At 45.1% G+C, this 27,557-nt stretch overlaps 1 protein-coding gene and 1 non-coding gene across 3 annotated transcripts; both read left to right on the top strand.

Moving 5' to 3' along the window:
* Positions 1-439: 439 nt before the first annotated feature.
* Positions 440-22,130, top strand: Zbtb2 (zinc finger and BTB domain containing 2). Of its 2 annotated transcripts, none has more exons than XM_063232912.1 (3): positions 440-580; positions 14,146-14,330; positions 19,254-22,130. In XM_063232912.1, the coding sequence occupies exons 2-3, from the start codon at positions 14,158-14,160 to the stop codon at positions 20,623-20,625; spliced, it is 1,545 nt and encodes a 514-aa protein (XP_063088982.1). In that variant the 5' UTR covers positions 440-580; positions 14,146-14,157; the 3' UTR covers positions 20,626-22,130. The 2 variants fall into 2 exon arrangements, with proteins under 2 accessions (XP_063088982.1, XP_003468559.1); XM_003468511.4 differs by lacking the exon at positions 440-580 and adding an exon at positions 892-1,028.
* Positions 5,568-5,669, top strand: LOC111756372 (small nucleolar RNA U13). Its single transcript, XR_002790860.1, has one exon. It is a non-coding gene; the product is annotated as a small nucleolar RNA U13 (small nucleolar RNA).
* Positions 22,131-27,557: the final 5,427 nt, after the last annotated feature.

Genomic DNA, 27,557 nt, shown 5'->3' with positions numbered 1-27,557 from the left:
GCGGCTGGCCGAAGGACTCGAGCTGCTCTCCATCCGTACCCCGAGCGCGGGGAGGATCCGTCCTACCTAAAGCGCTATGTAAACACGGGGCTTGTGACTCAAGCCTCCGGCCCGGGCGCTGCAGCGAAGTTTCCTCGCCGCGGCCGCACATGGCGCGCAGAAGTTCGGCTGGAGCCGCGGCGGGCGGGTGGGCGCGGCGGCGCAGGGAGAGCGGCGGGCGGCGGCGGCGGCGGCGGAGCAGCAGGAGGCGGAGGCGGAGGCGGGGAGCGGAGGGGGAGGGGAGCGGCTGGGGGGCGGAGGGGCTCTTGCCGCCACTGCTCTCTCGCCGCCTCTTCCCCCCGGCGGGAGCCGCTCGCAGCCTCTTTGCACTAGTCGCTCCGCTCTCCCGGTCATGTGACCTTAACGTAACCGGACAGGAAAAGCCCCGCCGCCGCCGCCGCCGCCGCGCCGGAGACACCGACCGCGGCGGCAGAGGCAGCAGCAGCGAGCAGAGGCGGCGGCGGCGGCGGCTGGGAGGACAGCACGGCCGAGGCGCCCCGAGCCGCCTCCTCACACGCCGCCGCGGCGGCCTCGGCGACAGGTAAGCGCCCGCCGCCGCCCTCCGGGGCCGGTGCCCACGTGCCGCCCCCGGCCCGGGCCCCGGGGTTGGGGGGCGGGGGCCGCCCGCCGCGCCAACGGTTCCGGCCGCGGCGGTGGCAACAAAGGCGAGGCGCGACCCGGCCCGGGCCCCGGCAAAGGCAGGCGGAAGGCCCGGCCCCACGCCCCGGTCTGGGAGGCGAGGGCTGGGGCGCCCCGGGGGGCGGGGGCGGCCGCGCCTGGCGCCGGCTCTGGCCGCCTGACAAAACCACCCCCGGAGCCAGGCGGCGGCGAGGCGCGGCGCGGCGCCTCCATCCGGGGCTTTGCGCGGGGGGAGGGAGGAGGAAGGGGAGGGGGCGATTCACGTTCCGTTCCCCGCCGCCGGTCCCTCCCTTCCCGCCGTGGCGGCCGGCGAGCGTCCCGCGCTGGAGCCCAAGAGGCGGGCCCGTCAGGTGCGTAGTCCTCCGATCGACGCCTCGGGGCGGCCACCGCTGCCGCTGCTCCTTCAGCGGCAAGGCCGCGACCTGCGGAAGTGGGTTTGGGGGAGGGGAGCGAGGGAGGAGGGGGAGGGGAGGGATCCGGTCCGACCGGAGCAGGCCCGGCCTCTCTGGCGCTTCTCCCAGCTGCAGCGGCTCCTACAGCTGCTGCCGCTACGGCTGCGGCTCCGCCTCCCCGCTCGCGGGCGGGGGCGCGCACGCGCGCTTCCGGCTTCCTCGGGTCTCGCGCTGTCTGCGGCTCTCGCGCGCGCTCATTCTCTCTCCATGGCTGGGCCACCCGCTCCCCCGCCCCCGGCGCCGGGGCTGTGGCGCCTGCCGGGACGTTGCGCACGGCGTAGGCGTCGGCACTGTGTTTAACTCCGAGCGCGCTCACGCACGGACGAGGCTAAGGGAGGCGGCGAGGCCAGAGTGCGTCCCCCTCCCTTCCTCTCAATCGTGGAGGTGGGACCCTGGAACCTCGGCCCCGCCCCCAGACAGGCGCCCGCCCCAGGGGGCGGGGTGGGGCCGGCGGCCATTGGGCGGCTGCCGGCGGCCCGGCTTCCGCTGGCCTGCGAGCTCCGCCGGGTGTGAGGTCGCGCTTCCCGCGGCTGCGCGGTGACTGACTGGCTTGGGGACGATTCCGGCTGATGGTTCTCTCTGTGAAGCTAAACCCCCAACTCATGAGTGTTTTAAGTAAGGCTGCGGAGAGAGATAAAATTATTAAAGCCAAAGCAAGGTTTTTGTCGCTTTAGCTGATAGCGAATTAAAAAGCCTGTTAAGTAGAAATCAAGGGTAGCAAGAGCCGCAAAGTGATAGAGCGAAGCTAAAATAGTTGCTGCTGCGCCCTGAATGCGAGGACTTCCGCCCGACTGCTGAAACTGCTGTTTACACCTGCCTCAGGGAAATAACCTGAGCTTTTTTTCTCCCATCCGTCTGCATTTTCATTTGCTCTTTCACGAAACAATGGCCCCCCCCCTTAGGGTATAGATAGGGGTTCTATTGATTTTCATGGTTGTTCGCAAAGAAATGCAAAGAGAAGGTCGGAATTTCGGGCTCGCGTAGCTCCAGGGTGGTCTGGATTTGCTAAAGCCGGCTGCTCCGTCCTGCCTGTGCCAGAACAAACCTGAAGTTGTATTTATAAAATTAGAACTAAAACATCTTAATCCTAATTTCTTTATTATAAGCCGAAATTAATAAGTAAAGGGATTTATTTTTGTTCTTGCATTCTGAATAACTGCATGTCCAGGATGTTTGTAAACTTTAATTGTTAAGAATTTATTACTAAGTTACATTAAACTGGATGCTTCTTGTTTAATAAACTTGAAGGTTATGTGTTTGAGCCAAAGAATTGACATATTACTGACACATCTGAAAATACAAGAAGCATACCAGTGGAGGAGTCGCCTTCCACTGAGTGTTTTATTAGCATTCTAAAACTGTCCTGTACCTCACCAGCTTATTTGCCAGTTAGAAAACTGCCGTTCAAAATGGATGTAAATAGATTGGTGCATACTCTTCCACTGTACGGTGAATCCTAAACGTGATTTAAACGGCAATAAAAGCGCCAAGGTCTTTTTTAACATCTTAAAGATTAATACGAACTTAGCACTGGCCTCCAAAGTTTGCACTTTTCAAAGATCACCCCTAAGTAGGCACTGCGAGTAACCCTAGGTTTCACGTACCCACTGCAAGTCCCAGAGGCAGGAAGTGTGCTTCCCCAGTTGGAAGGTTCCCAAAACACAAGAGGGAGGAAACACCTCAGGCTGAGATGTGACAATGAACTTGCTTAGATATTGAGGACTCTCCTGCTGTCTTGTACTGTCCCTTGGTGCTTTATCTCTAACCCTGTTCCTCGTGAGAATTTTGGAAAGTGGGGCAAATAGTTTTGGACAAGGCTGGCCCAAGAGACCGTGGAAAAAATTGATCTGCTGGAGCTTTTACCATAGATTCGCAATGCACCAGGTAAAAGGACATCATCACCTTTCCTGTTTCCTTGTGTTGTTTGTGTTTCCAAACACAACTCACAAATTAAAAGCAAATTGAATTTTTTCTTGCCTGAAGGGAAAAAAATTGTTAGAAGCATTAAATCCAGAATGTTTTTTAAAAAAACTTTTATTATGCGATTGTAATTTTTATTAACAAATTACGGTTGAAATTAAAGTACTTCTATTTGATTGTGAATAATATTTTACTAGGGTTTTGACAATTCCACCGCTACTGTCATTAAGATGTAAGATCAGTACCCACAAAACACTTCAGGTTGCAGTATTAAAACTCCAGCCATTCTTTCATGGGAGAAGCAAAATTAGAAGCTGGTATTTATGCTCAAGCACAAAATCCCCAGTCCAAACGTTTCATGCATTTTTGTTCTCAATTTCAGAAAGTTCAGCATGCAAAAGGAAAAAATTTATAAAGCACTTTTATGCAATATACCCAGCTGAGTACTGTTTTTTCACTTTGCAAGAGATTTTAGTTACTGTCCCTTTAAATCCTGTGCATCCTTTAAATTTTGTACCAACAAAGGAGCAGAATCATCTTTTAAAAAAAAGAAAAAAGACACTTGGTCTCCTTGACCAGACTGGTTGAACAGTGAGTGTTTAAGTGGGGCCACCTGACCCCTGTGAATTCCCAGGAACATGGCAGGAGTCCCTAGATCAAAACTTTTTATAATATAATTACAATAGTAGTGTCGTTTCAGTTTGTTGACAGTGGGAACATTTGCTTAATTCATAGGATTTTCCAGGTGACCAAAGGATAATGTTAAAAATTACTCACAAGTAAAATAGCACTCAAATACATCTATCAAGCTGGGAATAGTAGTGCATGCCTGTAATCTCAGCACCCAGGAAGCTGAGGCAAGAGGATTACTAACAGTTCGAGGCCAGCCTGGGCTACAAAGTGAGTTCAAGACCAGTCTGACCTGCATAATGAAACCCTGTTTCAAAAAAGACCAAAAATAATAATAGTAATGCATAGATCAGTGAATTTACTGAAACTAAGTAGGAAAAGTTCATTCATTGCCACAGATTTAAGTTGTACAGCTAACCTTTAAGAAATTTCTGCTTGTCAAATTTCAGTGTAGCATCAAAGAAGAATATTCACAATTACCTGAATTTGCCACTACTAAAAGTTTCTCTTTCCTAACTTCATATGTAGATGAAGCTAGATTTTCTTCAGGACTCAACCAAGACAGATACCACAACAAAACCAAAAAGCAAAGGCAGAGTCCAGTTGTCTTCTATTAGAGAATTACAAAAGTACAAAAAGGCTACACTTCACTATATTTGTTTTTGAAAATTATTTTTCATAAAAATGTTATTGCTGTGTAATTTTATTTTAATTGAATTAATATTTTTGCATTTTTAATTAAGAATGAGTTACACACATTCACCCTGAATCGATCTGTGGATGGCTATATTTTGTTCATATTAGTCGTCATATAGTATATAAAAAAGGAAATCAGTCTCTACTTGCTGAGTTAGTAGAAGCAGATGAGGTTTTTAATTTTTACTGAGTATTATCATATAAAGGCTTCCTCAAAGTTAATTGTACCATAGCACCTTTAGAATTATCACCTTGATTTCAACTCCTTTGTTATACATAAACCTCTAACCTACTTCGGCTAGACTCCTGAACCCTGTCCCTGATCTGCCCCCTTCTGACTCTTAACTTATATTCAGAAATTGAAAATTAGTTTAAAAATAAACATAAGCAAAATATAATAGAAATGACATCTTCAATTGCAAATACTCTGCTTTCTGATACGAAAATGAATGCAAGTAGTTTATGCCCTTCTTTTTCTATTGACTTTTAGAAGAGAGTTGATTTAAGAAGTGTTAGGGTGGGGCTGGGGATTTAGCTCAGCAGCATAAGAACCTGCCTTGCAAGCAGGCAGTCATGAGTTTGATACCCAGTACCGATTAAAAAAAAAAGCTAGTAAAAAAAAAAGAAGTGTTAGGGGACCCCAAGGGAGAAAGAAGTGTTAGGAAAAATGTAGCATTCTATCATCACAACTAAATAAGATGCACTTCCTACCTGGGAGTTGGGCAGGGGTTTTGTTGGGTTTTTGGTACTGGGAATTGAACCCTCCACCTTGAGCTTGCCTGTCAGCCATTTAGGCCACTGAGCTAAATCCACGGCCCAGTTGGACAGTTTTAAAATATATTGATGCCAAGCATGGTGGTGCAGGCCTGTAATCCTAGTACATGTGAATTTGAGGCCAACCTGAACTAAATAGTGAGACCCTATCTCAAAAAAACAATAAAAATAATTGAAATTCAAATGATCTTTCTCATTCACATTTACTTTATGATCCTTCCACCATTAATTTTTAATACTGCTAATTGAAAGGGCAATTTCTACCCAAGAAAGTAGTCTTAACTACTTGAAAGAATCTATCCTACTTATGAGTAATGATTCTTCTGTTACTGATGTATTCTGTGCATTACAGTATTCATTTAGGCTTCATTTATGTAAAATCAAGGACTTCAAAAGTGTCTTTGAAATGGGTAACCTATCCTCAGGTTCATAAGCGTGATGATTGGGTGTTCATGCTCTATGCATGATATGTGCCTCCTTTCAACCTTGTTACGACCTCGGCACATTACCCGTCTGACATGAAAAAAAAGAAGAAATGGGTAACCTAAGTGATGTTTAATATCTTCCAAGAGCTATTATTGCTAAAAATGAATCATCAGTTCACCAAAGCTGTCTAGGTCATCAGTTCTACTGAAAGGGAAGCAAAAGCTAAGTTGTCAAAATATGTGATTATTTGCGTCCCGTTCAACTGTCCTTCCAAAGATGAACTTGCTTAAGCACCAGCCCACAAGTGCCATGTGTAGAAGCTGGAAACACTTTGACTGTCAGTGATGGTCTATATCCCATTAGCAGCCACGAAGGTGAATACCAGAGCATGAGGGCTAGGGAAAAAGCTGAACAGTAGAGCTGTTGCATGTTTGATTCCTAGCACAAGATGGGGGTGGGTATTAGATAATGGATCCAGTGGTTCCTTGGTTCATGAACGTGAGTGTTTCCATGATTCTGGATGCAAACCAAGTTGGACAAGAACTGAATCAAATTCAGTAGTTAATGTTAGCCTTATAGAGAAATTGGATTTGGTTCCCCTCCAGTTCGATTTGCAACCAGAATTGTGGAGAAAGATTGAATTTGTAAACTGAGGTACCACTATATTTGGCTTTAGAAAGTGCTTTTTACTTATTTTGGCATAAATTCTTACATTCTCAGAATGTACTTAAGGGAAAAGCATTACACATATGTAAGTACATCATGAAAGCATCATATAACCCTTTCAAGAACGCTCCTGATGGTGGCACACCCTATAATCTCAATCCTTGGGAAGCAAAAGGGTTGAGTTTGAGCTCAGCCTTGACTGCATACCCAGATCCTGCCTGGGCAAGGGAGAGAGGCTCCCCTCCTTTCCTTCACTGACCTTCCTCAATTCTCTCCAATTGGCGTTCTAGTTTAGGAAAAACAGGTGACTTCATAGGTAGTTGTTTTAAGTTCCATTGAACTATGGTGAATGGTGGAGCTTTTGTGTAGGTCTTGAGTGTCCTGTCTCACTGCTGGCCCTTTGACTAAGCTCAGTAAAGGCTTGGAGCACTGTGTGGAGCAAGGCACGTAGCACACAGAGCATGACCCTCCACTTAGAAGACAGACTTTGGTCCTGACTTCCTTGTTGACCACGTGAAGCTACCTCTCTGACTACAGTGACATCAGGGTACAGCTCTGGAGCCAGCTAGCCTGGCTTTTCTGAAGACACTCAGACCCCCAGGCCAGTATATTCTGCATCCTCTGCATTTTGGTTTGGGCCCTCAACAAGGTCACATACAGGATTGTTTGCTGAAATGGAATTCTGGCCTTGTTCCCTTCCAGTAGAGAGCACTCCCCACTAGGCAGCTGTACAGTAAAGTCTAGGAGTCATCTAGGATGCTGTTGTCCTCCCACCCTCCTTAACTGATCAGCCAGGCCTTCGGATTTTTTTATCTCTTTAAATATATTAGATTCCTTTCAACACCCTCTTCCTCTCCCTCTCTGATGCCCCTACCCCCAAACCCCTGTGTCTTGTATGTCTGCCTCTGCCATTCTTTGACTCCACCTTCCCAATCTGGTTGGTATCTCAGATCAGATGTTCTTTACCTTGAGGCCATCCCATTGTGTCACAAGTTTAAAATCCCCTTTGTTTTTAAGATAAGAACAGAAGTCTCCAGCTTGAGCTGCTTACCTCATTCTTCAAACATGCTTTACCCTTCAGGGTCCTGGTAAACTCAGGACTGTTCAGGACCTAATTAATTAGCATAAAGACACTCCAGGTGAGTTTTAAATTGACAAGACTCTTTCTGGTCGGGCTAGGACAATGATGGTGAACCTCTTAGAGACAGTGCCCTAACCAAAAATTCACTTATTGATAGCAAAGTGCCACCACTGCAATTAAACCTGAATACTCACTACTGGGGCAACCTGGCTCACTTGCTGACAGAGGGGACTCTACATGCCCACTGCCACATGTGTGCCATTGGCTCACCACCACTGGCCTAAGCTTAAAAACTTGACCTTTTCCCCAAATCACCCAGCCTGCCAGAGCTCATACTATGCCTGAGAACCAGAACTCCCTTCTCTGAACCTCTAGTTACTAGCTTACTTAGTAAATATTAAACACTGTTCTAAGCAGCCTACTACACACATAGGGTATGCAAGTAAATGATAAAGACTCAGTGTGAACTTTTGGAGCCTCAGGCCATCTACATAGCTAGCATGGTCACCAGTGCTCCTGGGCAAAAAGGGCTTCCTGCTCTTGAGAGTCAAGATCGTGAGCACATGCGAGTGTGAGAGCATGTGTTCATGCAAGTGCTGTGCATATCTCTTTGGATGCCTGTATGCAGTGGTGGTCATTTGCTCTAAAAGCTGCATGTTTCAAAAGTCAGAGGTTCGGTGCCCCTGTTTAAATAAGCCCCTCTCCTGACCTTCGAGAGTAAACAAGAGGTAGCCAAGAGTTGGCTTTGGGAGGAACATCTTGGTGCCATAAGCATAGTCTGTTGGGAGCCACATCCTGGCTTGGAAGGTCAAAACTTTCTAGGAAAAAGAAGGTGCCATTCCTCAGCTCAGCCAGAAGTTCCAGAGTGAAATAACAATGTCAGTTTTTCTCACTGATCAGCATATCTACTGAAACCTGCTAGGCAGGTGGTGTAAAAGCAGTATCGATAAAGATCCCGTGTGATGAGACAGGTCAGCCTAGATACTATGAAGATCACCAAGCTGAAAATCTGTATCAAAAAAATAATTATGTAGGTTCTTTAATTTCATAAAGATTTGATGTTATAATTTGTTTCATTAGAAAAAATTATTTCAGGGCTGGGGATTTAGCTCAGCGCCACAAGTGCCTGCCTTGCAAGCAGGCAGTCGTGAGTTCGATCCCTGGTACTGATAAAAAAGAAAAAGACAAAAAAAAAAAAAAAATTAAGAAAAATTTATTTCCCCATAACCAAATATAGTGCTAACCCCTTCCTCTGGGAGGAGTTGATGGTATGTCCTTTCTGCCTACTTAGGTGCCAAAGCCCCCTAACCTTCTTGAGCTTATAAATAGCTTATGTTTTGGCTTTCAAAGTAAAGAGAGAGCTATACTGTTGGACCCCCAATTTAGAGATTTGTGTTTTAGTCCGTGTGAAATCCAAAAGTCTGGAATCCCTGAGCATAGACTGGCACTACAGCAGGGATGGCAAACCTTTCAGAGTGCCCAAACTGCAACCCAAAATCATTTATTTATCACAAAATGCCAACACTGCAGTTGAACTTTTACACTGAGATTCTAGTTTAGATAAAACAACTCATACGTTAACATCTTTTATATTAAAATAGAAAAACCAACACACACGCCATAGGTTTACCGCCACTGCCCTGCAGTATGTAGTACAAAGTGACAAGAGCTAGGTTTTCTTCTTGGTAGCAGCAGGAAGTCACAGGAGGAGGTTAAGCAGCGGGGGTAGCATTAGATTTGCCCTGCAGAAAGATCATTGTGGCTGTTGGCGGGTGCGTGGGTTCAAGAGGTCACACTAGAGATTGGGAGCTAAACCTAGTGCTAAAGCAACCGTGTGTAAGAAAGAAACGGAGACTGAGTTGAGATTGGTGACCTGGTCAAATAGAACAGGTTAGTGCCCAGAGTTTCATTGTTCCTTATGCAAGTCATGGTAAGAGGACAGAGTATTTGAACTAATATTTCACCTAGACCAGCAATGGTGAACCTTTAAGGGCTTTCAATGATAGCAAATGGCTGGCTGTAGCATACATGCCATAGGCTTGCCACCACTGAGCTAGACCTCGTTTCCTTTTTCTGTGAGACAGCCAGGCAGACACAGATAGGCCACCAAAGGAAGCCTGCAGAGAGAAGTGATTTGTGTATGACATACCAAGGACTGATTGCAGCCACCAGAGGTGAGACCAAAACCCAGAAAGTGACAGCCTAGATACCAGAGACAAAGTTTTCATCAAAGCAGGACCGAGGGTGTGAAATCCACGGACAAGGCAAGTAAGCTGCAAAGTGTGCACTGCTGAGAATGGAGGGCTTGCGTGGCCTTAGCCACTTCAGCAGAGGGTTGGGGAACAGTTGGTAGAGTGGGGGAAGGGAGACAGTAAAGAGGGGTGGCTTCGTCCTCAGCCGGGAGGGCCTGTGGCCTTTGTGCAAGTTTCATGACAAGCCCTGAAGAGGAGAAAGATGTAGAGAAGGGCAGTTATTTGTGCTAGGCAGAGCTGCCTGGACATGCTCCTGGTCCCCTGCTCCAGCCTCTCCAGCTTTCCCCCAGGCCAGTTCACCTAGCTAAGACCAGGGAGTGGTTTTCATTTTTCTCTGAAAATTACTTTTTGGCCTTTAAAATAAGATGTTTGAAAGAATCAGTCTGTGTATTTTCCCCCACGTGAATTTGAATATGCAACTTGTGCTGGTTTTTCTCCTTTCTATTTGTCTTTTTCATTTCTCTTGAGAGTACTGCACATGTGTTCTTTTTCTGTATTTGAGTTGTGTATGTCCCTGGAACTGAGAAGAGAGAGACAGACAAAAAGAGAAATTACTGAGATCAGTTCAAGGCAGGCGTGGTGGCACACTCTGGGAGGCTCTTGCAGAAGTGTGTCAAGTTTAAAAGCAGCCTGGGCAGTTCAGTGAGACCCTGTGTGTGTAGCTCAGTGCAGGGACCCTGGGTTCAATCCCTAGTACCTCTCTGCAGTCTTACAGTCTGAGTATAGAAGTACATTTATGTCAGTCTGCTCATGTGAAGAAAGTGAGTCATACTTTTTGCTATGTCAGAGATCATATTGTATATGTCCATTAATGTAAAAATCTAAATCCTAAAAATATTGATAAAATTGATGCACTAAAACATAAAATTACATATTTCAAAAACATCTTTGACGTAGGGCTATAGTCAATAGTAGAGTTCATGCTTAACATATTTAAGGCTAAGCACAAAAACTAAATCAACAAAAACTCTTATCAAAATCAAAACAAAACCATACATGGTGTCACGTGCCAGTAATCCCAGCACTAAGGGAGACTAAGAGGTAGGAACATTAGATATTTGTGTCCCTCCTGGGCAGTTTAGCAACTTAGTGAGACCTTGTCTCAAAACAAACAAACAAATAATAGTTTGAAAGTACAGCAGATACGAACACTCTGGATTGAGTCCCCAGAAAAAAAAAAAAGAAAGAAAAATATTGGCAATATATGTGAAATAGAATGAATTTTCTGTATATACATCACTTTTATAGATCAGTATGGAAAAAATGAGAAAAATGGGCAGAATTCATGAGATATTAAATAAAATAGAAATAATATAAAATGCACTTCATTGTCATTAAATTTATAGAAACTAAAACAGTGATATTAGCAAAGATTCTTTTACTACAAGTAGTAAAGCACAGTGTGGTAGTGCTTTACTTCTCAGGGAGGCTGAGGCAGGAAGATTGCATGTTCTTAGCAATTTACTGAGACCCTGTTTCAAAATGAATGAATGGATGTGCTGGGAATGTCGATCATTGTGAATGCCCTGAGTTTGATCCCAGTACCAATAAAAAATAAAGCAGTAATACTCAATATTGGTAGAATATGGGGAGACTCGTGAGAGTGGGGGGTATAAAGAGCTCTTCTGTTTCGTGCATCCACCATGTTTAAATATTTCACAAAAGGTGTTTTTGATTATAAATTTCCAGTACAAAACACCCCGTCAGTGCCAGCTGTTCTCAGCAGTATCAGCAGCAAACAAAATTATTAACTTGTACTTAACACCATTGTGGATCAAAACATCTAAAGATGTGGGGCAAGACATGCTCCAGCTGCACCTCCTCAATTAATGGGCCTTTCGGTAGAGAAAGGCAGGTTAGTATGATGGGAAGGAGTCTGGCAGTTGACAGAAACCACCCGTGAATACAAGCTTCAAAGTGACATCCCGTGAAGACCAGGTTAGAGTGGTATCTCTGTAATCTCAGTTTCACGCCAACCTGGCACCATCTCTGTCTTCCATCATGAACACTATGCTTTCTCTGTGTCCCTGTCACCTTCCCTGTTTGCCAAGAGTCCCCAGTGGAAACCTCTTACAGAATTGTAATGCTGGCTGACTTGGTGGTGTACACCTGTAATCCCAGCCCTGAGGCTGAAGCAGGAGGATCACAAGTTCAGGCCAGCCTCATCTGCATAGAGACTGTAAGACTATAGTACCACTGCGAGGGCACTGACATTGACACAGTCTCGCTGGGAAACCTTCCTGTGAGCACATTCACCTCCGAAAATCTGTTCTTCACTGTTTCCAAAACTACTATGTCCAAAGGGCCCCAGTATGGAGCCTGTAGGAATGAGTTTCTCACTGAGCACAGCTCACTAAAGTTGCTGTATGAATCTGTAGTTCATTTCTTCATGTGGCGAGTAGCTTTCCATGTAGGAGCGCTACAGTGTATTCCAGCTGTTCAACCAGGGAGAACGCTGGGTCCTTTCTAGTTTGCGACTGTTGGGAATAAAGCTGCTCTGGACATTAGTCTGACAGGGTTTTCTGTGGCATAAACTTTCATTTTTCTGGAATAAACGTCCGGGGTGCAGCTGGAGGGTTATGTGGTAATTGTATTTTGTTTTTAAAGAAACGGCAGTTTTCCAGAATGTGCGTGCCGTTTCACGTTCCCATGAGCGGTAAATGAGTGATGTCACACTTCTCCACCTTCTCCTCAGCACTGGGCACTGTGTGGTGTTTCCATCAGAGCGATCCTGATAGGTGTGGAGTAAGAGTGTGTTTTTACTTTGCCTTTTCCCTGGTGGGAACATTTTTGTGCTGTGATGCTGAACATTTTTGTGCGTTGATTTGCCATCTGTATATATTCTCCGGTAAAATGTCTGTTGTACGTGTTCTAATTTGATGGATTTTTACTCTTGAGCTTTGAGGTTTCTTTATATGTTGCAGATACTGGCCCTTGGTTGGAAAAGTGCTTTGCAAAGGTTTTACTGTACTTTCTCCTAGTCTTCATGTTTTCATCCACTCTGGTTTTCATCCAGAATCTTTCACAGAGCAAAATTTTTGTTTTTGACGAAGTCCAGTGTATCATTTTCTCATTTTGTGCGGTCTGCTTTTGATTTTAAGTGAAGAAATTCCTTGTCTAGACTTAGAGCCTGATGATTTTTTCCAAAAGTTTTTTAGCTTTTTAGGTTTTTGTTTTGGTTTTGAGACAGAGTCTTGTTTTGTAGCCCAGGCTGACCTCAAGCTAGTATCATCTTCCTGCCCTAGCTTCCTAAGCCCTGGAATTACAGACACGGCCCCCACTTCCAGTCAAATGCTTTATGTTTTGTGTTTTCTGCTCAAGACCATGGTACATTTTGAGTTTATTTGCATATAAGGTATGAGATTTAAGATCTTTTATTTCTCCCCTTCTCTCCCTCCATCTTTTCCCTGCCCGTGAAGTCCATTTGATCCAGCACCATCTGTCAAGAAAGTTACGCTTCTTCCACTGAATTGCTTTTGGGATTGATTAAGCGTGTGTGTTTATGTCAGTCTGCCTCTGGGTTCTCTATTTTGCATTGGTTTGCATACCTGTCCCTCTACCAATACCACAGTTTTGAATTCTATGCCAATAGAATACATCTCAAAATTGGATGGGCCTTTTTTCCCACTTCAATGTTTTTTTCTAAGAATCATTTTAACTATCCTAATTCCATTGCTTTTACATATACATTTTAGAATAATTTTGTCTATGTATATAAAGTCTTACTGGAATTTTGGTAGGAATTATGTCAAATCTATATGTCAAATTGGAGAAGATTGTTTTAGTATCCATAATAAATGCCTGTTCCTTTATTTAGAATTTCATAAGTGCTGTTAGTGAAAAAGGAACATTTTAGGGATGTAAGGAGCCAGGCAGTGTCAGGCAGCTTTCCTACTGTAAATAGGTTCAGGCTGGGAGTGGTTTGCTGATGTTTGAGTAAAGGAAATCACAGGATTTGGAATTAGAACATTCAGATTTCAATTTTGTCTCCACCACCTTCCAAGTAGAAGGAGGCAAGTCACTTACTCTCTCCAGGCCATTCCTCTGACACAAAAGGGAGGCAGAGACCACAGTCTGCACCTTCACTGGATTGCTGTTAGGAGGAGGAAGAGAAGAGGCGTAGGTGCCATTGCATCCCTAGAGGAAATGACTCCCAGTGTAGTTAAGATTTTCACCCTGCCTTGCTGTGACTCTGCCTGGTATTGTAATTGATCTGTCTTTATGGAAAATTGGACAGGTTCTGATGGGTCATTAGAATTTGCACTGGGAATCTTTAAAAAACTGATCCAGGACTGTTTGCTGTGTAGAGCACCAATGCTTAAAGGTGGAGAGCCTGGGTTCACTTCCTGGCTTCTCCATGCACATTCTGGGCACGTCACAGAGTCCAATGCCATATGTGGTATCGACTCCGATCAGAAGACTGAATGAGTTAATTTGTGTACTGTGTTAAACAGTGCCTCGCACATGAGCTGTTGCCACATTAGCTATGATTGTTACTATTGGGGACTGTAAAGGACACATTCTTATTTATGAACCAACTTTCTTAAAAATAAAATTGTTTACTTTGCAGATTTTTTAAAAAATGGATTTGACCAACCATGGACTTATTCTACTGCAGCAGTTAAATGCACAGCGCGAGTTTGGGTTCCTGTGTGACTGCACGGTTGCCATCGGCGATGTGTACTTCAAGGCACACAAATCTGTTCTTGCCTCATTCTCCAATTACTTTAAGATGTTGTTTGTCCATCAGACCAGGTAACTAACATGGTTGGTGATAATGACCGCGGGGCCCCTCTTCCCTTCATCCAGGTGGGGGATCTCTGCCTCGCCCTAGGCTCCTGGGTGACAGTTCCCTTGTGACCCGCCCACCCCTCCCCTGTTGGTCACTGGCTTCCACGGCACCTGCCACTCTACCAGCCCTGCCCAATGCGCGCAGCCCACTGAGTGTCACCAGCCTGTGTGAGACAAAGCCAGCCCCAGGTCCCAGGCTCCTTCTGCTGAAGCCTTTCTCTAGCTCTTCCACCCTGTTCCCCGGAGTGTCCCCGGCCTTTCATTGTCTTCTACACTGATCAGAAGCTTGAGGATGTGAGTTCCTCTTTTCTTTCTTAAAGCAGCTCCATATCTTTGTTCTGCTTTCTTTCTTTCCCCCTCTCCTAGGTATCTTAAAGAACCTCTCAGTATCCAAGGAAAACGGTCTTCCTGTTTCCTTTGTTGCTCTCAATTTTTATTCTGCACTCTGTACTTTTCATCCCTTCCCTTACCCCACTGCTGCCCCTGCTCCACCAGTCGGAGGGGAAGGGCACCTCCCTTGACCCTGACATTGCCTGACATTGCCAGCTCCGGGAGTTCAGGAACTGTTTTCTGGTTTACTGTCCAGGTTCCTAAAAGGGCCGCCTGTGCCCTGGGTGCACCTTCCTCCTTCCGCACGCTTGTGTGCCTTTGCACTGTGGCTTCCTCCCCAGCACTCCACTGGAGTCCAGTGTCACAGGCCACCCTTCCCCAGAGCCACAGCCTCTCCCTCGGCCTCCTTGTGTCTCAGCAGTATTTGCTGCTGTGTTTTCTCCAAAGAGGTTGTCACCTGCATTTGCAGAACGTCTGCCCTATGACTGGGCCACCTGAGCTTTCATTGTAGGTCCTCTGCGCTCTGCTGTCCTTTCCCTGGGTCTTGTCTTTACAGCTGGAACCTTGCCCACCCACTCTTTCTGTCTTCAGAGTCCCAGGCTGCCTGCTGTTCATTTATAGCTGAATATATTCCTCTTTCCCCATTGGGCGTGGCTAAAACTGAATTAAGCCTCTTCCCTGAAAGCACCCCACTCCTGCCTGTTTTCTTTGCACCAAGTAACCCACACTTAAAATCTGTTTCACATATTTTATTAATCCCCAGATTACATTTACTTCAAAATACTGTTCACATTTCCTTATTTTTTCCCTTGCTCATTTCCATATTCTTTCTTTCTTTCTTTCTTTCTTTCTTTCTTTCTTTCTTTCTTTCTTTTTCTTTTGTAAGTGAATCAAACCCAGGACCTCACACTTGCCAGGCAGGCACTGCGTGGCTGAGCTACACCCTGGCCCTCAATTTTCTAATCATTTGTGTTCCACTGCCCTGCAAGAATATGTTAAATACTGCTTTGTGGTATGCATTTGATGAAACTTACTAGGTCATATGATTCCTTTGATCAGGATATCCCTTATCAAAGTCCTGTGTTTAGGCTCCCCATTCATGGCCCCTCGGGGACACTGCACTCATCTTCACCCTGACCTGACCTGCTTTCATAGCACACTCACCTCAGTGTTTTGCAGTATGCTGCCTGCTCCCCAAGTTCCCACATACACCCCTTCCATGCCCCTCCTTAGACAAGTGGACAAAAATTCAAAAGTGACCTCTTCTCTCTTGTGGATCAGAGTATCTCATTTACAACTTTCTTGAAGGCAGAGGCTGGGATTTACAGTCTTAGTGGACACCACAGAGTAGCTGGGATATCCATGGGTTACAGGATAGCCACGCAAAAAACATCCCATAACAGGATTGCAGGCTTACTGGTGAGTGCAGGCTGTTCATCCTCCTGTAAAAGGCACTCTCTATCACCAGGGTGTATTTCAGAGATAGTGCACCCTAGTGTGCATGAGGCCCTGGGTTCCATGCCCAGTAATCCCCTCCTCCTCCCCCCAAAAAAGGAAAAACCGCTCTTTAACTTCATTATGTTAAAGACTTTGTGGCTGATGAAGGCTTTGTACTTAATGATCTCACTAAAGTGAACTAATTAAACGGTCCCAAAAAATATTTTACTTTTGAGAAATAAAAGGAGACAGTGTAATTGGTTTTAATTAGATGCAAGAAGCTTATTTAATTACAGGGCAGTGAATAAATGCCCATCAAGGGAATGCAAACTTTGTGTCAGGGAAGTCCTGAGTTTACGCAGTGGTGTGAATGTGCACCAGGGTGACACGTGCATTTGGGTAGCCTCCTGGTGGCCAGCCTCATGCAGGTTCCAAGCTCACTGAGGCAAGCACAGGGCAAGACCAGAGGCACTTTTAATCAGCACCCCCTACAAGAGGCTCAGTGACCATCACAGGCCACACAGAGACTGAGCACACGCCAGAATCTTCCAGTTTGCCTTAGAGCAGTCATGTCCTTAACCTACCACTAGAGGTCTCTGTTGTGTCTGCAAGCTTTGTGCTCTCACAAATAAATATAACTTCTGAAGGGCAGGCCTTGCTCAGTCCAACCTTCTAGTCCTGTTCAGTGTTGCCTAAAAGTCCTAGAAGGAAAAACTAGATATGGGAATTACCGTGGAGGTTTATACAGAAAGGCTTATAGTTATACTACAACTTTGTTCCTGCGTACAAGTGTGTTATAAGCATCTGCAGATCAGACCTCAGGTGGGACTGTACTGTAGGAGGACTGGGAGGGGACCAGAGTCTGGCCCACAGTGGGCTAGTGGTTAAGAGAGTGCAGGCAGATTGCCTGGGCTGAAAAGCACTCAAGAATAGGGAACTTTGTTACATTCCAGCCTAAACTCCATCTGTTTTTCTAAGTATGCGTCTGTATGGGTGTAGGCCCATGTGAATCTGCTTTTTTAAAAAAAAAATTAAGCCAAAATAAAGTGGTGTGTGCAGACATCCCTGACCCAGGAGTCTTCCTCCAGTCCTGGCTGCAGTGTGGATGTGGGCTCCTCAGCGCCTTCCTGTCTTTGCCATCAGGCACTCCACGTAGTTACTTAACATTTGAGAGGTTTGCCGTTAAATGCTATTCACAAGAAGTAGACAGGACAATCAGGCTAACCTCAAGAGAGAGAAATTACAAAACTCACATCAAGGTTTTCTGGAAAAGGACTCTACTGGCCAAACCTTCCAGGGATGCTAAAGAAACAAAGCTAACTTTACATTTCTACCCTTCTTTTGGGGAGAGAAGAGGTGGCTGTGAAGCGTTGTAACTATTATTCCTTCCTTCTTGCCTGAGAACCAGAGAACTGAGGACCAAGCCCATCCCTAGACTGGGGATAATTTAGATCTCTGCAGACCTAGGTTTCCCTGTTGCCTAAGCCTCAGCCTGATCCTGGAAGGGTCCTCCAGTCTCTTCTTTACCTGGGGTGATTGTTTACATTAAAGGAAAGACCAACTGTATTTGCATTTTTGCTTCCAAAAATGTAAGTAATCTAAAGAAATATAAAAGACTCAAGGAAAGAAGTGTATGATTGTGTCTCTTTTTGAAAAGAAAAGAAAAATAGTTACATTTATTCCTCCTCTGAAATCTCAGGGAATGTTAGTTTTTGTGTTTTATTTTTATTGTCTTCCATATTTTGTATTCAAACTTTTGTCACAGGATAATTTGTGTGCAGTCTTGTTTAAAATATACACATTGACAGCTATCCAGCTCAAATCTATCCTGTCACAAGTCTCTGTTAAAGTTACTTTGTTCTTTTTTTTAATAGAATAAAATGTTAAGCTTAGAACAAGGCATACTATTTATACTTTAGCATGTTGAAAAATATTTAATAAAATGAATATGATTGCTAAAGCAAGCCAAAAAACCATGAAGTTACAATATAAAACCATGAAGTTACAATCATAAGTCAAGCATGGTGGCGGAGGATAGAAAGTGTGAGGCCAGCCTGGGCAACTTGGTGAGACCCCATACATCACAATAAAAAAAGCACTGGGAATGTAGCTCAGTGATAGAGCACTTTGCCTAGTGTAAGGCCCTCTTTTTGGTCCTCCAGAATTTCAAGGAAGCTATCTGAAAAATGTGTGTCTGTAGAATAAACTCAGTCTAATCTCCTGCATGCTCTGTAGCTACCCATCTCGTTTATTTCTAGGGGTGCATTAGAATTTCTGTCTTTACTGTGATGGTCTGAGGACATCCCCATCCTAGGGACCTCTTCATTATTCTCTGCTTGCTTGGGATGCTGGCCTCTGAAGTAATGCAAGGAGAGTGAAATTTAGAAAATGAGCTGTACCACCAGCTGCCACAGATAATCACTTAGCTTTGGGACCTTGGGCTCCCTGTCAGTCACGTGGGAACAGTGAACCCACTCTAGCTATTTTACTGCTCTGAAGGGTCTTGGTGTGATGATTCTGGAACTAGACAAACCTAGATTCAAGTCCCAGTTCCATGACCTTCCAACTCTGTGGTAGCAAGCAAGGCATTGAGTCCTCCAAGTCCGCCTCCACCCACACACAAGGACAATGGGCCTTCCGTGAGTGCACCAACACCACTGACGGCATCATTGGACAGGACCGTCTTTTCCAGATGGCTTTTTACCCCACCCAGCTGTACATGCGAAGTGCTGGCCACCTCTGCTGTCCTCATCTCTTGCACACTTCAGTCTTTGTGCTGGAGGGAGCCACTCCCAGAAGTCTGAGGACAGTTTTTGTGTCTTGTCCTTAGGCCCTTGTTCATGCTAGGCCCTCTGTTAATGTTATCTCACCAATAAAACCCCTTCGTAATCAGACAGGTTGTTGACTGACCTCAGAGATCTCCAGCTGGGCTATGGATGGGGTCAGTCATAATCATATACTTCTAGGGCAAAGCTCTGCCAGGCCAGTGGTCCCAGCACTCCAGCATGGGAAACATTCTTGTTCATTTGCTTTCCAGGGTCTGTTTTCTTCTTCAGGGTCTAATTAGCATTTGACACAAGATTGGCGTGCACTCACAGATTTTTCCATCCTCTCTTTCAGCGAGTGTGTCCGACTGAAGCCCACCGACATCCAGCCAGACATCTTCAGCTATCTCCTGCATCTCATGTACACTGGAAAGATGGCGCCACAGCTCATCGACCCTGTCCGCCTGGAGCAGGGCATCAAGTTCCTGCACGCATACCCACTGATCCAAGAGGCCAGCCTCGCCAGCCAAGGCACCTTTTCCCATCCCGACCAAGTGTTCCCACTGGCTTCCTCCCTTTATGGCATTCAGATCGCGGACCACCAGTTGAGACAAGCCACCAAGATTACCCCTGCACCTGAAAAACTCGGGCGGGACCCAAGACCCCAGGCCTCCAGAATGGGCCCCGAGCAAGTGACAGAGGCCTCACAGCTGTCTCAGTTGCCCCCAAACCTGGCCCAGGTGAATCGGACAAACATGCCTTCCTCGGACCCCCTGCAGAGCTCACTGTCTCCAGAGCTCGTGTCTACTCCTGTTCCTGCTCCTCCTCCCGGAGAGGAGACCAACCTGGAAGCCTCTTCCTCCGATGAGCAGCCTGCGTCCCTCACCATAGCTCATGTCAAGCCGAGCATCATGAAGAGGAACGGAAGCTTCCCCAAGTACTATGCCTGCCACCTGTGCGGCCGGCGCTTCACCCTGCGGAGCAGCCTGCGCGAGCACCTGCAGATCCACACGGGCGTGCCTTTCTCGGCCGGCCCCCAGGGCGAGAGCCGCGTGCCGCTGTCCCTCTGCAGCAATGCCGCTGACCTCGGCAAGGATGCCATGGAGGTGCCCGAGGCCGGGATGATCAGTGACAGTGAGCTGCAGCACATCTCGGACTCCCCCATCATCGACGGGCAGCAGCAGTCGGAGACCCCACCACCCTCGGACATTGCCGACATCGACAACCTGGAACAGGCCGACCAGGAGAGGGAGGTGAAGAGGCGGAAGTACGAGTGCACCATCTGTGGACGCAAATTCATCCAGAAAAGCCACTGGCGGGAGCACATGTACATACACACCGGGAAGCCTTTCAAATGCAGCACTTGCGACAAGAGCTTTTGCAGGGCCAACCAGGCTGCCCGCCACGTGTGCCTCAACCAGAGCATCGACACGTACACCATGGTGGACAAGCAGACTCTGGAGCTCTGCACGTTTGAGGAAGGCAGTCAGATGGACAACATGCTGGTGCAGACAAACAAGCCCTACAAGTGCAACTTGTGTGACAAAACATTCTCCACTCCCAACGAGGTTGTGAAACACTCATGCCAAAACCAGAACACGGATGTTTTCGCCCTCGATGAGGGGCGGTCAATTCTCCTGGGCAGTGGAGATGCTGAAGTGACGGAACCTGACCACCCAGTATTAGCCTCCATCAAAAAGGAACAGGAAACTGTGTTATTAGACTGAATGTTATTTGTCTTTTTTAAAAACTGTCATTTTTACAAAAACTATCTTCCTTCTCTTCCTTCCCTCCATTCAGAACCGTAGTTCTCCATGGCATGATACAAACAGGTCCCTGTCCTCTCTCCACCTCCCCCACCCCACCCACCCCCACCTCTGTAAAGGCTTTGTGCATTATAAACCTGGGATCTATTTACTTTCATTCAGGGGGTATTGGAAAGATAATGGTCAGTAGAACTCATATACTTAAATAGATTTTGAGAGGTTTTAGATTATTTAAAAGCATACTTGGAACAATTAAGGGTATATACGAAACAGAACAACTAGGATATAATTTGGTAAGCTAAAATTATGACTTTCCCTGGGTAATAAGTCTTCCTTCTGAGAAAGAAAAAAAAAAAACAAAACAGTATCAGAAAGAGCAACATGTGTCTAAGAGGTAATTCTGGGCTCTGTACTATGCAAAATCTAGAAGGTGTGGGGAAACTTTAAACCCAAGAAAATGTTTTCAGATTTTATCTTCCAGATGTCTTATTTCAGAATGCATCCTTTGAGATTATGTCCAGTTAAGAAAAATCACTAGTTAAGAAATCTTTAACAAAACACAAAAGAGAAAAAGTAATAATGTGATGGCAATCTTAATTTTTGGATAAAACCTGACAAGCTGTGAGTTTATATGTTTGTAAAACGTGGATATTTCGTATAAACAGGTGGATTAATGCACATGCCTTATCTAGTTGCTGGCTTCTTTCCAAGTTGAATAACAGCAAAATGACAAATGTTTTTGTTTTTAAAATCAGATTCAAAAGAGACAGTCTATAGCGTGTCTTTCGAATAGAAAATGACGCGTCATTTGCCAGTGGTAAACTTGTTTCAGTACCAACCTGCTGCTTTTAAATCAGTGTACATACATACTGGAGAGGAAACAATGCAGGAATATGCATCTTACGTGGAAAGTTGAAAGAAGATGTAACTTTAATGACTTTAGAAGTCAGTATGAACAGTTTACTGGCAACATTCATTAAAGCATCAAAAATGGCAAAGAGAAATCAGGACAAAAAATCTAATTGCTGGAGCTGGGGATGGAACTCAATGGTAGAGCTTTTCTGTAGCGTGCACAAGGCCCTGGGTTCAATCCCCACCCCACCTCAAAAAAATTAAAAACAAAAAAACTAATTACTATTTGGGGAAAAAACTATTCTCCAGTTTTTTCTTTTCTTTTTTTTTTTTTTTTTTCTTTTTTTAACATCTGAAATTTTCTCCAGTGGACTGAAAAGGTCAAAGTTGTCCATTAATATTCCCTTAGGCCAGTAAGAGACCAGCCTACAGAATAAAATAAGAGCCAGGAGTAAGGACCGAAGGGGAAAGGGCGGGGGAGAGTAGTTAATAGCTATACTGTATGTATGTGTTAAGAACCAAACACCCTATCTCCTATTATATGTATAGTTGAGTTCTCAGATTTGTAAGTTTTTATACATACTTTCATTGAATAAACAATTAAATGGACATAAGATCTCACCTGTCTTAATCTGCCCAAAGAGATGCAGAAAGGAAGTGTTGAAGCATTACACCAGAAATCACTGTCTTACTGGAAATTCCCTACCCAGAATGGCATTTTCCACACGTGTACACTAAAGAAATCGATAGGTGATTTTGGCTGTGAAATTCTGAGAATCGAATGAGTGAACTCTAAAGAAGCTAGGAATAGTCAAAGGTTGGCCTGAAATGGGTCCCAGAGATCTTCTCAACCAAAAGGGGTGATCAGGAGGTGCCTCCCTCAAGGTTGCACACATCTAGATTATTAACTATTGAATAGTTCCCATTAATTTCACCTTTTCAAAAAGCGTATTCCCATCTCCCAACCTAAAAGAGAGCTTTGTGCTACATTAAGTATATGAAAGGTAAATAAGTCAGGGAGAGCCTCTGAGGAACACAAGATGAAGCCAGAAACAGTCTTGGAGACCAGAAAGTCACAGGAAGCCCAAGGACAGGGACAGCTCACTCATCTCCCACAGGGAAGAGGAGCTGGACACAAACGTGAGCCCCACCCTAGTCCTCAATGCTCATTGCCTACTCCAAACCCTGGAGGTGATCAGAGTGTTTGACGGTCTCCTTTAGAAATCCCAGTGGTGTCCCAGCCAGCTGTTCATTATCAAGAAAGTTTCCCCATCACTGGAAGCCATCTGAACATGTAACCTCAGGATCCATTTGAGCTGTCATTGTAGTTCTAGCCCTTATTAACACTATTAGTTCTTCCCAAGAGGAACAATAGAAGGTGACTGATTGAAACTGGGTGTGGCTGCACGCTGTAAATCCAGCACTCAAGAGGCAGGAGGATTGCTGTGAGTTTCAAGGCCAACCTAAACTACATAGGGAGACTGTCTCAAAAAAAAAAAAAAAAAGTCATTTATTTAAAACATTGCAAAAAAAAAAAAAAAAAAGCCCTGTGAAAAGTGTGTAGGGTTTCATCATAGTAAATGTGCTTTAATGCAGAGAGCATTGCAGTTAAAGTTAGCCGTGGATGTGCGAGCAGGGAGAATAGTGACACCTGACCTTCACGTAGTCTTAAGTCGTTGCTTTGGGAATTTTCACCTCAAGAGAAAGGCAAAGAGCTGAGGTATCCAAAATGAACACTTCACACACTGCTGCATTTCAGTAGAGGTGAACCGTGGGAAGGATGCTGCGCAGGTGGCACCTTCTATGGCCCAGCTAGGGTTTGGGATGGACAGGGGAGGCTTTTGCACTGTCCACTAGCCATGAACTCAGACAACATTTCATATGAGGTGTGTGGCTGATTGCAATGGAACTGAACTTAAGGTGACATCTGCTTTTGAATGACAAGTTTCAGGTTCTTCCTAGTATTTAAGTTGCATTTGGCTTGGTTTTAGTCATTCTGGTTGAGGACAAGTGATTGCTAATCGTCATTTGCAGAGAAGCTGTATTAGGCTTACACAATAGGCAGGGACAGTAAAAAGTCAGTATCTTGATCTTGATAGAGGGCAAATAATGTCTCTTCTTAAAGAAAGGCTCCTTAAACAGAACTGCAAGGATTATTAACTGTTAGCAGCTCTCCAAGAAAAAAAAAATAGAATATTTACTGTGAAAAAATAGGCCAGGATGAAATGATATTCTCTGGTTTCATTTCTCTTTAGGTAGATCACAGTATTTTTGAGCATGAAGAATTTATTCATGAATCAAGCTGGAAAATGGCTAATAAATAAGGGTCCTGCTAAAATTTCCTGGCTATAAAGATGACACTTTTTAAAGAACCATTGTCAACTGGAAGTCTGAATGAACAGAGCCTGGTGGGTGGATTGGGTGTCTGCCTACCTGATACTTGCGTTTACAACTCTTAATTCTGTCAGATACCGTCTCCCATTTCTTAGATGGAAAAACTGAGGCCCAGAAGTATTAAGTAACTTTTTGGTTTTTTGTTTGTTTGTTTTTTGGGACAAAGTTTCATTAAGTAGTCCAGGCTGGCTTTGAACTCGAAGTGATCCTCTTGCCTCAGCTTCCCACATGCTGGAACTGTAGGCGTGCCCCACCATGCCCAGCTGCTAAGTAACTTTCCTGAGATTAAGCTACCAAATAGAGACAGCCAGGATTCAAATCCCATGTGACTTTCTCATTAAAAAAAAAAACACGCTTTTTCTGCTTAACACCCAATGTATCAAGTTTGACCAACACTAAGTATATGCTTTTTTTGGACTGGGGATTGAACTCGGGCCCTTTGTATGCTAGCCAAGTATTCTGCTGCTCAACCACATCTCCAGCCCTTTCTATTCTGACACAGAATCTAACCAAGTTTTCTGGTCTGACCTCCAACTTGGGATCCCGCTGCCTCAGCCTCCTGAGTAGCTCAAATTTTAGCCATGTGTCACCATACCCAGCATGACAAACCTATGTGTCATTCTTAAGAAAAAAGAAAGCACGTATCAAGGTGTAAAAACCATCTGAGCTACTTTTGTGTATGTGTTTGGCTTTAGACCTAAATTTGTTCAAATTACAAAGGAAAAATGATCTCAAATATGCAAGCATTTCTATGAGGCAGGGGATGGGGAAACATTGTCACATGTTATCCTCTCCCAGATTTGGCTAATGAGGCATTGACTGAAAGCCTTTTTTTTCTTTTAACCGATACCAGGGATCGAACTCAATGACCACACCACACGCTTGCAAGGCAGGCGCTTATGCTGCTGAGCTAAATCCCCAGCCCCCATACCTTGGTGGTCTTCGAACTTATGTGCCAGAGAATCTGGAGAGTTTGATCAACAAACCACCAGCCCTGATCCTGGAGGGTCTGATTCTGAGAGATGGGATAAGACCTGGGAAGAAAAAAAAAATTTTTTTTTTGAGACAGGGTCTCGCTGTGTAGTTAAAGCTGGCCGGGAATTCACTATATGGCCCAGGTTAGCCTTGAACTCACAGCAATCCTCCTGCCTCAGCCTCTTGAGTGCTGAGATTATAGTATGTACCACCACCCCACACAGGCCCAAGAATTTCTAAACAGGTTCCCCCATGTGCTGGTGCTAGAGGCCCTGCTTCGAGCCATGGCATTACTGTGTGATTCTACTACAATAATACCGTACTTTCTTGGTTTTACTGGTAGCTCTGAATGATAAAACCCAGAGGAGCTAATCAAGGGGCAAAGAGGGATCATGCCAATTCCTAGCATACATCTTCCTGTGTAGCAAAGTGTGCAACATGTGTGCACTGGCCTCTAGAGGCACACGGTCAAAAGGCTCTGGCACTGACGTTAAACCTCCCTACTCTCACTAAATTTCCTCGTAGTCTGTGAGCGCAGAATAAGAAGAACTCAGACTAAGAATTTGGAAAACATGAACACCTTAAATCATTTCCAGAGGCCACCTATGCCATCCTCAGCAGGGATCCAGATGAAGAAATGAAGTGGCAATAAGTAATTTATTAGCTAGGATCGTACAACTTCTCTGTCCAAATTGTAATCCCAGGACTCTGGGAGACTGAGGCAGGAGAATCACAAGTTCAAGCCCAGCCTTGGATAACACAGCAACTTAGTGAGACCCTATCTCATAATTGTAAAAAAACAAAAATAACAGCAAAAAAAAAAAAAAAAAAACCCAAGGTGCAGATGTAGCTTAGTGTAAAGGCCCTGGAGTTAGTCCCCAGTACCATCATTCAGTCATCCAACCAACCAACCAACCAATCACACAGCTGCAGAGTACAGCTCTCCCAGGAACCCTTCTGAACCACTGTGCTGCTTAGGAAATCCTAGATTTTTTATTATATTTTTTCTGTAAAGTTTTTATTCTTTTCTCCTTTCAGTTAGACAGATACCCCAAAGCAGACAAAGGTTGGAAGCAAGAACCAAGAGCCTAAATTACGAGGACTGGGGTCACTGGGAGAGACTGGCTGGGAAGAGGCCTCCTCCATCGCTGTCCCTTCCTGGCTGGGAGAAGTTAGCCAGCTGCCAATGCTAGAGGCAACCGGACAAGGAGGAAAGAAAGAAAAGCTTTTAAGGAAGAGCAAAACTATTACTCTGAACCTACCAAAATATTCAAGACAGCCATGAGGAAATGATGTACTTAGACTTTCTGAAGAGGACTTAGCCGAGAAGGGTTGACTGAATCCCACAGCCTTGTCTTTTTCAGTCACGGACCAAAATTTGAGATGTTAGGAAATGTTGCAAGGATCTGTGTAGTGCCTTGTTTTTTTCCCCTAATGTGTCTCATGAATAGTGAGGGCATCCATATGTCTGTCTCACATTCTCCTTTATAAGACCCATGTATTCCACGGCCAATTTTGGCACTTACCTTTGGATACTTCACAGGCATCTAAAATTGAGTGTTTGCAACTCATACCTGAATCTCTCTGAGGCTGAGACAAGAGGATCACAAGCTTAAGCCCAGCTGGGCAATTTACCAAAATAAAAATTTAAAAGAGCTGGGGATACAGTGTAATGCAAAGGTCCTTGGTGCATTTCCAATACTGGAAAAAAAAGCTGGAGCATTTCCCAAATTATCAACTCCCGAAACCCCATATCAGCAAGTGATTCCATATCTAGGGCTACAAACATCATCCACCCTACACTGTCCCCAGGACAGATCATCAGGTATTGTGCACTATTGAGTCTGTTCCCTAAGAGCTCTTAATCTCCCCTAGGGCTCTTCAGACAAACCTCACTTCACTCTGTCCTACCAGCTCTTGCATGGATTAATTTTCACAGCAAGCCGTCTCAGCTTTCATTCCAGTTCCTGCAGGTTAGATACTATTGACATTTCAGAAATAAACTCCTACTTATGTAGGGCTCTTCTTGCAGGAGTCAGACTTTCTGTTGTCTCAGCTTGTGACACATCAGTAACCACTGTGGTACCCAAACTAGCAATTGTGACCTGCAGAAGCCAAGGGAGGGGCACTGTCACAGCCCAACCCACCTAAAACTTTAGGGCAGAAGCATGGCGCCATGCTTCTTGGAATGCCCTGACCGCCCCTATGGTATTGTTCCTGGCAAGTCTTAAGAAAAACCCCAGTTCTGTAGGTCAAGCTTCAAATTCTGAAGACAACCTCCTCTGCTCTTCCAGGGAAGCCACGGAACAGCAGGTAAAATCAAGCACAAGGCAGTTGTATTTCTGCATCCCTGGGGACTGAATACCATCCTTCACACCGAGCTACCTTCATTTCGAGTCTGGTTTTTGAGACAGTCTCGTTCAGCCACTAAATTGCCTGGATTAAGCTGAAACTTGCCATCCTCCTACCTCAGCCTTCTAGGGTGCTGGGATTGCAAGTGTGCATCACCACATCCAACTCACAGTATGGTTTTTAAATTAGACTTGTGTTGCTTTTGTATTCATTAATTATACCAGGTTTATTTGGAATTGTTAGAAAAGCAGAGGGTTGGGAGTTGGTGCGGGGGTTTATTCCTCAGTACCGTGTGAGAACACATTTTGTCATTTCGGATA

The sequence above is a fragment of the Cavia porcellus genome, unplaced genomic scaffold (genome assembly GCF_034190915.1).
Source record: "Cavia porcellus strain 051 isolate PalLab524CR breed Dunkin Hartley unplaced genomic scaffold, mCavPor4.1 scaffold_22, whole genome shotgun sequence".
Lineage (NCBI taxonomy): Eukaryota > Metazoa > Chordata > Mammalia > Rodentia > Caviidae > Cavia > Cavia porcellus.
This window is presented reverse-complemented; position numbering and strand designations above follow the sequence as displayed.

Excerpts from the sequence above, each read along its gene's own strand:
- Zbtb2 (XM_063232912.1), top strand. The coding sequence starts at position 14,158 with ATGGATTTGACCAACCATGGACTTATTCTACTGCAGCAGTTAAATGCA. Across the intron at positions 14,331-19,253 it reads TTGTTTGTCCATCAGACCAG|CGAGTGTGTCCGACTGAAGC; the intron begins GTAACTAACATG and ends CCTCTCTTTCAG.